The sequence below is a fragment of the Phyllobates terribilis genome, unplaced genomic scaffold (assembly GCF_046119375.1).
Source record: "Phyllobates terribilis strain yellow unplaced genomic scaffold, ASM4611937v1 Scaffold_3__8_contigs__length_932513732, whole genome shotgun sequence".
Taxonomy (NCBI): Eukaryota; Metazoa; Chordata; class Amphibia; order Anura; family Dendrobatidae; genus Phyllobates; species Phyllobates terribilis.
The window spans coordinates 268,707,733-268,721,337 of NW_027362763.1; the positions used below are offsets into that span (position 1 = coordinate 268,707,733).

The 13,605-nt window shown below is 47.7% G+C and overlaps 1 protein-coding gene across 1 annotated transcript; it reads right to left on the reverse strand.

Moving 5' to 3' along the window:
* Positions 1 to 12,213: 12,213 nt before the first annotated feature.
* On the reverse strand, positions 12,214 to 13,399 carry ARL14 (ARF like GTPase 14). Its single transcript, XM_073673076.1, has one exon. It carries the CDS (start codon positions 13,310 to 13,312, stop codon positions 12,716 to 12,718), a length of 597 nt encoding a protein of 198 aa, XP_073529177.1. The 5' UTR covers positions 13,313 to 13,399; the 3' UTR covers positions 12,214 to 12,715.
* Between the last annotated feature and the right edge of the window lie 206 nt (positions 13,400 to 13,605).

Sequence of the window (13,605 nt, forward strand, 5' to 3'; positions counted from 1 at the left end):
TCTTGAACTGTGATGTTAAATTTTTTTTCAAAATTAATAGCTTCTAGGTTAAGTGGGGTGATACCTCACTTAGTGGCCCTGGACCAGGACGGCATGTGAATGATGGAACAAGACGGATAGTAAATCTAATTAGGATAGCAGAGCTGTCCAGTATTACCAGTGCACTCATGTCCTTGGATGCTGAGAAGGCCTTTGACCGGGTGTACTAGGGATACCTGTAGGAAGTTCTCACAAAATTTGGTCTGATAGGTTTTATTAGATCTGCAATTAGATCTTAGTATTCCAATCGTAGGGCAGTGATTTCAGCTTTGGGTTTTTTGCCCTCTAAGTTTAATATCACTAATGGAACCCGCCAGAGGTGTCCATTATCCCTAATTATTTTTGCATTGTGTAAGGTAGCGCTAATGATCATGTTGAGGGGCACTCACTTCACCGGGTCAATTAAAGCACACATGCAACGTTATCCATTAATCTGAAGTCCAGCAGTTTATTACACATCATAAACTGCTTATTACATAGTCCATCTCAGTGGCTTGCAGGAATGTTACACATGTAATATCCTAGAGCTTTTCCAGTGGCCGCTATGCCCACTTGGCTTCAGATACAGCCTTCAGCAAGGTAACAACATCAATGTCCATTTCAAGTACCGTTGTTACCTTTGCCGGGTCTTGGCTGCTTCTATCAGCTCTGTTCTGCCACCGCTGTGATCTAAGGCTCCCCAGACGTGGTCTCCAGGCCACGTGCCTTCCAAGGCTAATGGTGTCCCAGACACAGGGATTAGGCCTCTTGCCTTCCCAAGGCTAATGGTGTCCCAGATTCAGGGACCAGGCCTCTTGCCTCTCCAAGGCTAATGGTGTCCCAGACACAGGGACCAGGCCTCTTGCCTCTCCAAGGCTAATGGTGTCCCAGATACAGGGACCAGGCCTCTTGCCTCTCCAAGGGTAATGGTGTCCCAGACACAGGGACCAGGCCTCTTGCCTCTCCAAGGGTAATGGTGTCCCAGACACAGGGACCAGGCCTCTTGCCTCTCCACTGTTTCAAAAACCACCAGGATTTATATATCCTTCTGTGCGCACAGGACCTGTGATGATGTCACAGTCATGTGATCAGTAACCTGAAGGGGAGGTACGTGGTCAGTCAGAACATACCCCCTGGACATTTTAGTAATGCAGCAACCGCTGCATTACAATTGATTATGGAACCCTTGGCGGCGTCCATATGTGTTAATCCATATATTTCAGGCATAAAAGTAGGTGATTTGGATCATGTAATCGGACTTTATGCAGATGATGTTATTTTAACGTGCACAAATGTGGAGAAATCCCTCCAGGCCATCAATAGAAATTTGGTGAATTTTCTCTGTTTCGTACTATAAACTTAACGGGTTTAAGTCAAACTAAAAGTAAGATAGAGACTTTATTACCCTTTAAGTGGGCTGAAAATGGAATTCCATATTTAGGTATATTTCTTACATCTACCCATCTATTCGTACAGGAGCATTTTGACACAATATGTAGGTCACTTAAAATGGAACTGGAAAGATATTCGACAATCGAACTATCATTGATAGCTGGGATAAATGGTTTTAAAATTACATTACTTCTCAAATTATTATATTTATTTAGATGTATTCCCGTAAACTGATTAACAAATTTCAAGTATTAATTGGGCAATTGATATGGGTGGGGAAAAAAACAAGAGTCTAAAAAAAAATGATTTCCTATCCTTTTAGTTTGGGAGGTATGGGAGTTCCGGATGTCTTGGCATATTATAAAGCTACTATTCTTGACTCAACGAGGGATTGGTGGTTGGAAGAAGGTTCTCATAGATGGATGCAAATTGAATCCTTTTATTCTAACGGTGGTTCTACAAGGAGAACTCTTGGAGTATGTGCCCACGATCAGGAAATGCTGCAGGTTTGACGCTGCATTTTTATGCAGCGTCAAACCCACATCATCCAGATGTTACAGCATAGTGGATGGGATTTGTATAAATCCCATGTCCACTATGCGTCTCTGTGCACTTGCAGATCACCCGCGGAAACTGACATGCGGCGCGTCTTTCAGCATGTAGACTTTCCCCATAGACTAACATCAATGAGGATGTTCTGCTGCGTCAATGCCGCAGCAGCTCCTCATTATGGGCACATACTCTCAAAATCTAAAGCCAACAGTTTTTTCTCCTTGTTAACTATGGTGGCAACTATATATGGTTGGAACAACTGGGCTAGAAGGAATCTGTCTATTTCACTGGTAAATATTTCCATTAGGTCTATAGAATTTCATATCCCATATCTAAATTTAGCATTATGGCATAAGAGTGGAATTAATACATTAGCCTGTATGCTCTATGCCCCATTGCAATTGGAATTTTAAATTATTTACGTTAGCCCTGGAAGGACTAAATGAATGCATAGAGCATACAGGCTAAATCACACTGGCAGTATATAGGTTAACATGCATCACATTAACAAAGGGGCAAGTTTGCTGTGGAGCGATAGAGCAGTGGTGATGGGGTTAACCCCTTACTGGCCTGGGGCGTATTAGTACGCCCCAGGCCATCACCCCTGGTTCAGTGAGGGCTCCGGTGGTGAGCCCGCACTGTACCGGGCACATGTCAGCTGATTGTTACAGCTGACATGTGCCCGCAACAGCCGCGGGTGGAATCGCGACCCACCAGCGGCTGTTAACATGTTAAATGCCGCTGTCAATCTCTGACAGCGGCATTTAACATCGCCGCGCCGGAAGTGTGTCACTTACCCCGCCCATTGGTGACACCGTCACGTGATTGCGGGTCACCGATGGATGTTCATGACAACCCTGGGTCTGCAGCAGACTCCAGTGGTTGTCATGTAAAGATTACTATGAGCGCCACCTAGTGGCCGGCGTTCATAGTACAGGAGCATTTCTGCTACATAGAGGTGATCTGCTCATCACCGCTATGTAGCAGAGGCGATCAGACAAGTGCTGCTTCTAGTCTCCTATGGAGACTATTGAAGCATGAAAGAAGTTTTAAAAAAAATGTTTTTAAAAATATTAAAAAAATTAAAAAAATATAAAAGTTTAAATCACACCCCTTTTGCCCCATTCAAAATAAAATAATAAAAAATAAACCCCACATACACATATTTGGTATCGCCGCGTTCAGATCTATCAATATAAAAAAATAATTAATCCGATCGGTAAACGGCGTAACGAGAAAAAAAATCCAAACGCCAGAATTACGTTTTTTTGGTCGCCACAACATTGCAATACAATGCAATAACGGGCGATCAAAACATTGTATCTACCCCAAAATGTTATCAATAAAAACGTCAGCCCGGCGCGCAAAAAATAAGCCCTCACCCGGCCCCAAATCCCGAAAAATGGAGACACTGCGGGTCTCGGAAAATGGCACCATTTTTTTTTTTTTTTTTAACAAACTTTGGATTTTTTTTTCACCACTTAAATAAAAAAGAACCTATACATGTTTGGTGTCTACAAACTCGTAATGATCTGGAGAATAATGGTGACAGATTCGTTTTAGCATTCATTGAACGTGGAAAGAAAAAAAATGAAAAACAACTGTGGAATTGCATTTTTTTTGCAATTTCATCGCACTTGGAATTTTTTTCCCATTTTCCAGTACACGATATGGTAAAACTAGTAATGGCGTTTAAAAGTACAACTCGTCCTGCAAAAAATAAGCCCTCACACGGCCATATTGGCCAAAAAATAAAAACGCTATGGCTCTGGAAACGGGGAGCAAAAAACAAAAATCCGAAAACGGAAAATCCCAAGGTCGCGAAGGGGTTAAATGATTCAAGAATTTCAGTACCCACACCTGGTTAAGGGGTTTTATAAGAATAATTGGTTAATTTGAATGTATGTTTTTATTTGTACCTGATGAAGAGAGCAGTTTGCTCTAGAAACGCGTTGTTTTAATAAAAACATTGTTTTTTTAATAATTCATCATAGTGACAGCGCCATTGGATCGTCATTTTTTTTATTTTGGATTGCTTATTAGAAATAAGTATCGTTTTAGCAAAAATTTTTATCAATATTTACAAATTAGACATTTCCAAGCATCATGTTTCCTAGATAAAGGTAATCATGGAGGTTCGCTTCAACATTTTTTAAATAATGTGAACTCCATGACTAAAGGAATGTCTTTTATCTATAAAATGTTAAATAGTCCACTAGAGGAGGAGAAATTGCCGTATATGCTTAAGTGGGAAACGGATCTAGATATATCAGTACCAATTCAGAATTGTCATAATGCGATTGGATACAAAAAACATCAAGATGTATTAATCATCTTGAACAACTAAAGAAGATCCATATGAGATGGTATCTATCTCCATCTAAATTATCATATTGTAATCCAAGTTATTCGGATAAATGTTGGAAGGAATGTCTGCAAGTCGGTACATTACGCCATGTATGGTGGATTCGTCCTAAGATAGGACCCCTTTGGTCTTTGGTTTTTGGGTTGATCTCTGGTTTAATAGGGGTGCAATTCCAGCTCTAGCAGTGCTGAATATTGGGATAGATACAATTCCACACAAGTTCAGATGGATGGTAATACATGTTTTGATTTCAGCCAGACAATGCATAGCACTGAAATGGAAATCTCTTCTCATTCCCACGATGGAAGAGCTGATTGGGAAAATTAACACCTATTATCTGTAACGGGTCTGGGAGGCGGAACCTCTGAGCTACTATACAAGGGGGCGGTCCTTGTAAGGGAGCGGGTGGCGACCAGGCAGGCAGTCACAGCAGGTGACCGGGACAGTCTCTAGAAGAACGGGCAGGAGGTCACGGCAAGTGACCGGGGCAGTCTCTGGATGAACGGGCAGATGGTCACGGCAAGTGACCGGGGCAGTCTCTGGGTGAACGGGCAGATGGTCACAGCAAGTGACCGGGGCAGTCTCTGGGTGAACGGGCAGATGGTCACGGCAAGTGACCGGGGCAGTCTCTGGGTAAAGGGTTGGTACGACCTGTGGCGGCAGATGGTAGACGTGAGCTCCCAGGTGAGCAGGCGAGAGTCTCTGGATAAACGGGTGGTCACAGCATGTGACGGCGGAGCCTACAGGAAGACCAACAGACAGGCGGCAGATGAGCGCTCCCAGGTGAGCGGGCAGGAGTCACTGGACAGGCAGGTGGTCACAGCACGTGACGGCAGAGCCTCCAGGTAGGCTAGCAGGCAGGTAGCAGATGTGCGCTCCCAGGTGAGCGGGCAAGCTGGTCCATAGACAGACTGACAAGAGTTGGAAGGCAGACCGTCGGACCTCAGGCAAGCAGGCAGGTAGTTGATGTGCGCTCCCAGTGAGCGGGCAAGCTGGTCCTTAGACAGACTGACAGGAGTAGTAAGGCAGACCGTCGGACCTCAGGCTAGCAGGCAGGTAGCAGAGTATCAGGCAGGAATAAGACAGCAAGCTGGCAGGAATCTGGCAGGTATCTGGCAGGTAACTGGCAACGGGACCTGAGGGCTGAAGCAGAGTAGTGAACAGTGCAACAACATTGCTCGGGCACCTCCATTTTGGAGGAGGTGCCTTATATATGGTGAAGTCCTCCGGCCATTGGCCGGGGACTCCTTAGGACGACGCGCGCGGCCCCTTTAAGAGGGAGGGAGAGCGCGCGCGCCCTAAGCACAGTGGCCGGGAAGGAGCGCGCGCTGCCAGCAGAGCGGGAGGAGGACGCCGGGCACGGAGCAGAGAGGTGAGGGGAACAGCGTCCCTGCCTAGCAGAGGGCAGGGACGCCGGCGCTACAGTACCCCCCCCTTTAGGCCCCCCCTTTTTTAGGCCAGACAGAAATTTAGCAAGGATGAGCGGGGCATGGATGTTCTCCCGGGGCTCCCACGTTCTCTCCTCAGGACCAAACCCCTTCCAATCTACTAGAAAAAAGGTCTTTCCTCTTACCCTTTTGGTAGCAAGAATGTTCTCTACCTCAAACTCGTCCTCAGCAGAAACTGGAGCAGGAGGCGTACCTGTAGACTTGGAAAAAGAGTTAAGTACCACAGGTTTGAGGAGAGATACATGGAAGGAGTTAGGGATCCGTAAGTTGGCCGGGAGTTTCAATTTATAGGCCACCGGGTTGATCTGACTGATGACCTCCAGAGGACCGATGAACCGAGGCCCTAACTTGTAAGAAGGTATCTTGAGTCGGACATATTTAGATGAGAGCCAGACTTTATCTCCAGGACGAAATTGTGGAGGATCCAGGCGTTTTTTGTCAGCGTGTCTTTTCATCCGTTCGGACGACTGAAGGAGTGCGGATCGGGTACTCTCCCAAGTGGAGGAAAATTTGCTAACGAGAGATTCCGCAGCCGGGTTATCCACAGAGGTGGAGACAGGAAAAGGAATCCGAGGATGCTGACCGAAGACTACAAAAAACGGGGATTTGGAGGAGGATTCGCTCTCGTGATTGTTATAAGAGAACTCGGCCCATGGTAGGAGATCCACCCAGTCTGAATGATGGGCATTAACGAAGTGCCGGAGGTAACTGGTCAGGTTCTGATTGATCCGCTCCACTTGACCATTGGACTGTGGGTGGTAAGCGGAAGAGAAGTCCAGGGTGACGTCTAGCAGTTTACAAGTGGCTCTCCAGAAGCGTGAGGTGAACTGTACCCCACGATCCGACACGATGTGGAGGGGCAGGCCATGAAGACGAAAGATGTGACGAATAAAGTCTTTAGCTAGCTCGGGTGCAGACGGGAGGCCTGGCAGGGGAACGAAATGAGCCATCTTGGAGAAGCGGTCAGCGACCACCCAAATGACCGTACAACCGGCAGAGACTGGGAGGTCAGTTATAAAGTCCATTGCTATATGCTGCCAGGGGGCAGCAGGTACAGAAAGCGGAAGGAGGCGACCGGCTGGCAGATGTCTCGGAACCTTGTTGCGGGCGCAGGACACACAAGCAGAAACAAAGTCTATTACGTCCTTGTGCAGGGTAGGCCACCAGTAGTGCCGGGTAATAAGCTGGAGGGTCTTTTTCTGACCGGCGTGGCCAGCCAGTTTAGACGAGTGACCCCAGTGAAGGATCTTCTCCCGATCAGGTACTAATACGAACGTCTTTCCGGGAGGGAGACGATTTAGACTCACGGGAGCCACCTGCATTACTCTGGCGGGATCGATGATGTGTTTCGGATCTTCCTCGAGATCAGACACCAGAAAGGATCGAGACAAGGCGTCCGCCTTGACGTTTTTGTCAGCCGGGCGAAAATGAAGAACAAAATCAAAGCGAGCAAAAAACAAGGACCACCGGGCTTGGCGCGGGTTAAGTCTCTGGGCATGCTGGAGGTAAGCCAAGTTCTTGTGGTCAGTGTAAATTATTACCGGGTGAAGAGCCTCCTCGAGCAGGTAACGCCACTCCTCCAATGCCAGTTTGATGGCCAATAACTCTCGGTCTCCTATGGAATAATTGCGCTCTGAGGAGGAGAAGAGTTTAGAGAAGAAGCCGCAAGTTACCATCCTCCCGGAAGATGATTTTTGAGTAAGTACCGCTCCGGCTCCAGAGGAGGAGGCGTCAACTTCCAGGAAGAACTGCTTGTTGCCGTCCGGGCGATGCAGCACCGGGGCGGAAGAGAAGGCCTGTTTTAAGGAAAGAAAGGCCTCCTCTGCTTTGGGCGGCCACTCTTTGGGATTAGTACCCTTACGGGTGAGCGCGGAAATTGGGGCAGTCCGGGAAGAGAAGTGCGGTATGAAGAGACGGTAGTAGTTGGCGAAGCCCAGGAACCGCTGAATGGCCTTCAACCCCTCCGGTCGAGGCCATTTCTCGATGGCAGACAGTTTCTCTGGATCCATTCGTAGGCCGGTCTGAGAAATAATGTAGCCCAAAAACGGAAGCGAGGTCTGCTCAAAGAGGCACTTCTCGTATTTAGCGAAGAGGTGATTCTGCCTGAGCCTGAGCAGGACCTGACGAACGTCTCTCCGGTGAGTCTGGAGATCCGGAGAGAAGACCAAGATGTCGTCCAGGTACACCACTACGCAGGAGTAGAGAAGGTCCCGGAAGATGTCATTGACCAACTCTTGAAAGACGGCAGGAGCGTTACAGAGACCAAAGGGCATTACCAGATATTCATAGTGGCCGTCCCGGGTGTTGAATGCCGTCTTCCATTCATCCCCCTGACGGATACGAACCAGGTTGTACGCCCCACGGAGGTCCAGTTTGGTGAAGATTCTAGCCCCCCTCAGACGATCAAATAACTCCGGAATGAGCGGAAGGGGGTACTTATTCTTCACCGTGATCTGGTTAAGGCCTCTATAGTCTATACAGGGACGGAGAGAGCCGTCCTTCTTTTTGACGAAAAAGAAGCCTGCTCCCGTCGGGGAGGTAGATTTCCGGATGAATCCCCTGGCCAGATTCTCCTCAATATATTCGGACATCGACCGGGTCTCAGCAGCGGATAATGGATAAATACGCCCACGGGGAGGAGTAGTACCAGGTAACAGGTCGATAGGGCAGTCGTATGGTCTATGAGGGGGTAGTGTCTCTGCCTCCTTTTTATTAAAGACATCAGCATAAGACCAATAAGGAATCGGAAGTCCAGGTAGATTAGCTGGGGTAGGAGAAGGACGGACGGGATGGACGGGAACCAGACAGGTCTTATGGCAGTCCTGTCCCCAGCGAAGGACTTCTCCGGTCTGCCAGTCAAGCACGGGTGCATGTCTCTGGAGCCAAGGTAGACCTAGCAAGAGGGCGTGAGAGAGTCCAGGCAGAACATGAAAGGAGATAATCTCAGAATGCAGCATTCCCACCTGCAGAGTAATGGATTCGGTGATGAGTTGGATGGGGCGTGGTAAAAGACCCCCATCCACGGCAGCAACAGACAAGGGTACAGCCAGAGGTTTGGTGGGGATGCGGTATTTCTCTACCAGGGACTGTGAAATAAGATTCCCGGCTGCTCCAGAGTCAAGTTGGGCTAGTTCGAAATAACGGTTCTCCCCGCAGACGATTGAGACTGACAGCAGCAGAGATGGAGAGGATTTATTCTTGTCTAGGTCGACCTCTCTGAGCGAACCTAGACACAGGCGTTTCCCGACCTCTCCGGGCAGGCACGGATCCGGTGCTCCTTACTGCCACAGTAGAAGCAACTCCCCTCGGCACGGCGTAAGTCCTGACGGGTTTTGACCATCTTGGTCTGGTCGACCTGCATAGGCTCAGGAGAGTGTACCTGGGGAGAGACGGATTTCTGAAAAGTAGGAGCTAGACGTGGAAACCTCCTCTCACGGGTGACCTCTTTGGCACGCTCCTGGAACCATAGGTCAATCCGGGTGGCAAGAGTTATTAGGTCATCGAGAGTGGTAGGAATGTCCCGACCGGCAAGTTCATCTTTAATACGGCCGGACAGACCCTCCCAGAAGACGGATACCAGAGCGTCGTTATCCCAGGCCAGCTCCGAGGCAAGGGTACGGAACCGTATGGCATATTGGCCCACGGTGAGACTTCCCTGACGGAGGCGTAGCAGTGATGATGCGGATGAGGTCTTCCGTCCGGGTTCGTCGAAGACTTTCCGGAAAGCCATGAGAAAGGCAGGCAAGTCGGACACCAGGGGGTCTCCTCTCTCCCATAGAGGATTTAGCCAGGCCAGGGCCTCCCCGGTGAGATGGGACATGATGAAGGCAATTTTGGCCCGGTCGGAGTTAAACTGGTGGGTCAGGAGTTCAAAGTGCAGGGTGCACTGATTTATGAAGCCCCGAGCCTGGGCGGAGTCGCCTCCGAAGCGAGGAGGTGCAGAAAGCCGGGGTCCGGGGTAGGATACCATGGTATTAGTGGACAGCGGAGCTGCCGGATTGCGAGTCATGGCACTGGCGGAGGTTGCTGGCGGAGCAGTCAGAGTGTCCAGGCGAGAATTGACATTCCGCAGGTGACCCAGGATGGACTCCTGTTGGGACCTCTGACGGGACAGTTCATGACGCAGGTCCGAGAGCGAGGGAGCTTGGGTGCCACCGGGTTCCATGGCCCGAGCAAACTGTAACGGGTCTGGGAGGCGGAACCTCTGAGCTACTATACAAGGGGGCGGTCCTTGTAAGGGAGCGGGTGGCGACCAGGCAGGCAGTCACAGCAGGTGACCGGGACAGTCTCTAGAAGAACGGGCAGGAGGTCACGGCAAGTGACCGGGGCAGTCTCTGGATGAACGGGCAGATGGTCACGGCAAGTGACCGGGGCAGTCTCTGGGTGAACGGGCAGATGGTCACGGCAAGTGACTGGGGCAGTCTCTGGGTGAACGGGCAGATGGTCACGGCAAGTGACCGGGGCAGTCTCTGGGTAAAGGGTTGGTACGACCTGTGGTGGCAGATGGTAGACGTGAGCTCCCAGGTGAGCAGGCGAGAGTCTCTGGATAAACGGGTGGTCACAGCATGTGACGGCGGAGCCTCCAGGAAGACCAACAGACAGGCGGCAGATGAGCGCTCCCAGGTGAGCGGGCAGAAGTCTCTGGACAGGCGGGTGGTCACAGCACGTGACGGCAGAGCCTCCAGGTAGGCTAGCAGACAGGCAGCAGATGAGCGCTCCCAGGTGAGCGGGCAGGAGTCACTGGACAGGCAGGTGGTCACAGCACGTGACGGCAGAGCCTCCAGGTAGGCTAGCAGGCAGGTAGCAGATGTGCGCTCCCAGGTGAGCGGGCAAGCTGGTCCATAGACAGACTGACAAGAGTTGGAAGGCAGACCGTCGGACCTCAGGCAAGCAGGCAGGTAGTTGATGTGCGCTCCCAGGTGAGCGGGCAAGCTGGTCCTTAGACAGACTGACAGGAGTAGTAAGGCAGACCGTCGGACCTCAGGCTAGCAGGCAGGTAGCAGAATATCAGGCAGGAATAAGACAGCAAGCTGGCAGGAATCTGGCAGGTATCTGGCAGGTAACTGGCAACGGGACCTGAGGGCTGAAGCAGAGTAGTGAACAGTGCAACAACATTGCTCGGGCACCTCCATTTTGGAGGAGGTGCCTTATATATGGTGAAGTCCTCCGGCCATTGGCCGGGGACTCCTTAGGACGACACGCGCGGCCCCTTTAAGAGGGAGGGAGAGCGCGCGCGCCCTAAGCACAGTGGCCGGGAAGGAGCGCGCGCTGCCAGCAGAGCGGGAGGAGGACGCCGGGCACGGAGCAGAGAGGTGAGGGGAACAGCATCCCTGCCTAGCAGAGGGCAGGGACGCCGGCGCTACATTATCATTATGAATATATGCTAGCATTCTCGCAACAAAATAGAAAGAAAATTATGGATAGATGTAAATATTGAACTCTATACCCGTGGGTCATTCCTATAAACACATGATGATTTAAGTAAATTTATGCTGTTTTGTAATGTTATATGTTGTGTTAAATGTTGCACACCTTTTATGACTTTGAAATATTGAACTTTTCCTTTTTGAAAAAGAAAGTGTAATTGTATGTTTATGTTCTATGTATACATACAAGGGTGATGTATTTAATTTTTGATGTTGTAAAAATTGGAAAACATTTAATAAAGAATAAAGATAAAAAAAAAAGATGTAAATTCAAAATTAATATTCATTGCTTCCCACGCCCACCGCTCAGCGTCGGGTCAGTAGCAGTAAAAATCTCAGGCACCGAGAGGTGGGAAGGAGGACAGTGTGCCGAGCATCGCGTCACCGGGTCTTATATAGACCCCATGACTCGATGCGGATGGCCAATCACAGTAATGCCAGTAGCCAACATGGCTACGGCATTACTGTGTATTACAGGCAATCCCTGCATGTTTAATGGCTGTCTAACAGCAGCAAAACATGTGAGATGGCGACCGAAGCATTTTCTTGAGCACCACAAGATACTCAGCCGAGTAACAAGCGTGCCCAAGCAAACCGATGCGGGTATCGAGCAGTGCCGAGCACGCTCGCTCATCACTGGCTACAACATATCAAAAAGTGTTTAAATCTTTAATTACGCTTTAAAGTTAAAAGTTTAAACCATGATGTACCACTAGAAGTAGAAAGGAAATGCAAATTCAAAGTATCTGCATATAAAGCTGAACTGTCATTGTTGTGACCATTTAAATAGCATTGTATTAATGAATACTAGCAATACTTTACAATATTTGACAGTGCAAGTTATATTAGAAAGCTACAGTACGTTTTCATTGTACCTAGTCTGTCTTGGGGTATCAGTATTCCTCTGTGATAAATATTTTTATATTGTTTAGTAAACAAAGTAATTAAAAAAAAAATGCTGTAATTAGAAATAATGGAAAGTAACTATTTAACAAAAATTAAAACAATCAAATAAGAAAAATATGGATTTATTAGAACATAAAACTATACATTGGTCACATTGGTGATATTATTTGTTAATGAAAACTAAACTTAAATAAAACAATGCATAGTGTAAAGGAAAGCAGCATATGCTATCGGCTATCTAAAATACTGATTGTAAGTATTACAGTGGACTGCAACAGTGCCATGTACATAATAATACTCCACACACATCTGAATGTCTTTTCATTTATGTACTTGAGTGTACATAGCCCCAACTGTAAGCAGCAATTTCAATAATTTGTCGATAGCTGCCCATTTTAATACAAAAGTCACATATTTCCCAAATTTTGGCCCTTAATACTGTGAGGCCTCTTGTTCTCGTAGTTTGTAAGTAGGTACACACTCATAGTATTGTATCACAGAGATGTATTGCCTTCTTGTGCATGTACCGACGATAAATAATACTTAGCTCTTGTTATGGCTCTTTTTGGCAGCATTAAGTTAATTGTCCATGAGCTGTAGAAGGACGTTCATACTTTACGGGAAGTTTTAAGTGTTACATTCTGCTTGGTGAACCTTACAGCTTCTTCTTTAGATCTCTTCACAAATTCAGTCACCTTGTTGAAACCTTCAGCTAGTCCTTGCCCAGTGATGGCACAACATGGCTGGACATACCAATCCCGGTCACAGCAATACTTCTTCATGTTAAACTTTCTAGTAATTTCATCAGCGTTCAGAGCTCCCGGCAGGTCTTGCTTGTTGGCCAGGACCACCACTGGCACATTCTTGATCAGCTCATTCTGGAGGACTTGCTGAAACTGTTTCTTTGATTCATCCAAAGTATGTTTGTTGGTGCTGTCTACCACGTACACCAGTCCATCTGTGTTTTCAAAGTAGTAGCACCAGAAAGATCTCAGCTTCTCCTGTCCTCCAACATCCCATATAGTGAGCTGCAGGTGCTTCTCCGTCTGAATCATCTCCACATTAAATCCCACTGTTGGGATAGTGGAAAAGGGCTCCTTAAACTTGACTCTATACAGGACAGTAGATTTCCCTGCTGCGTCTAAGCCCAGTAGCAAGATTCTGGCTTGTTTAGCCTTGGAGTGAAAAGAACCTGATAAGCCCATGTCTTGTATTTACTATAAGTATAGGAGAAAAGGTCAGAATACATTTAGCTTGGTGAATTGTAGAAGTTGCAGCCTTGTACTTATACGCTGTCTTATCAGTAAGTAGAAAGGTGTATTGTTTATGAAGGTTTAATGTCCACTGCTTGTCACAAAGGTGGAACTGTCACGAGTAATAAAGCATAATCGATAAAAGAATCAAAGTTCAAAGTATGTGAGAATGCAATGATGTATGAAAATTATACTGATCTAAGCAGTCACGTTTACTTTACAAACTAGGTTAAAATAACATGCTT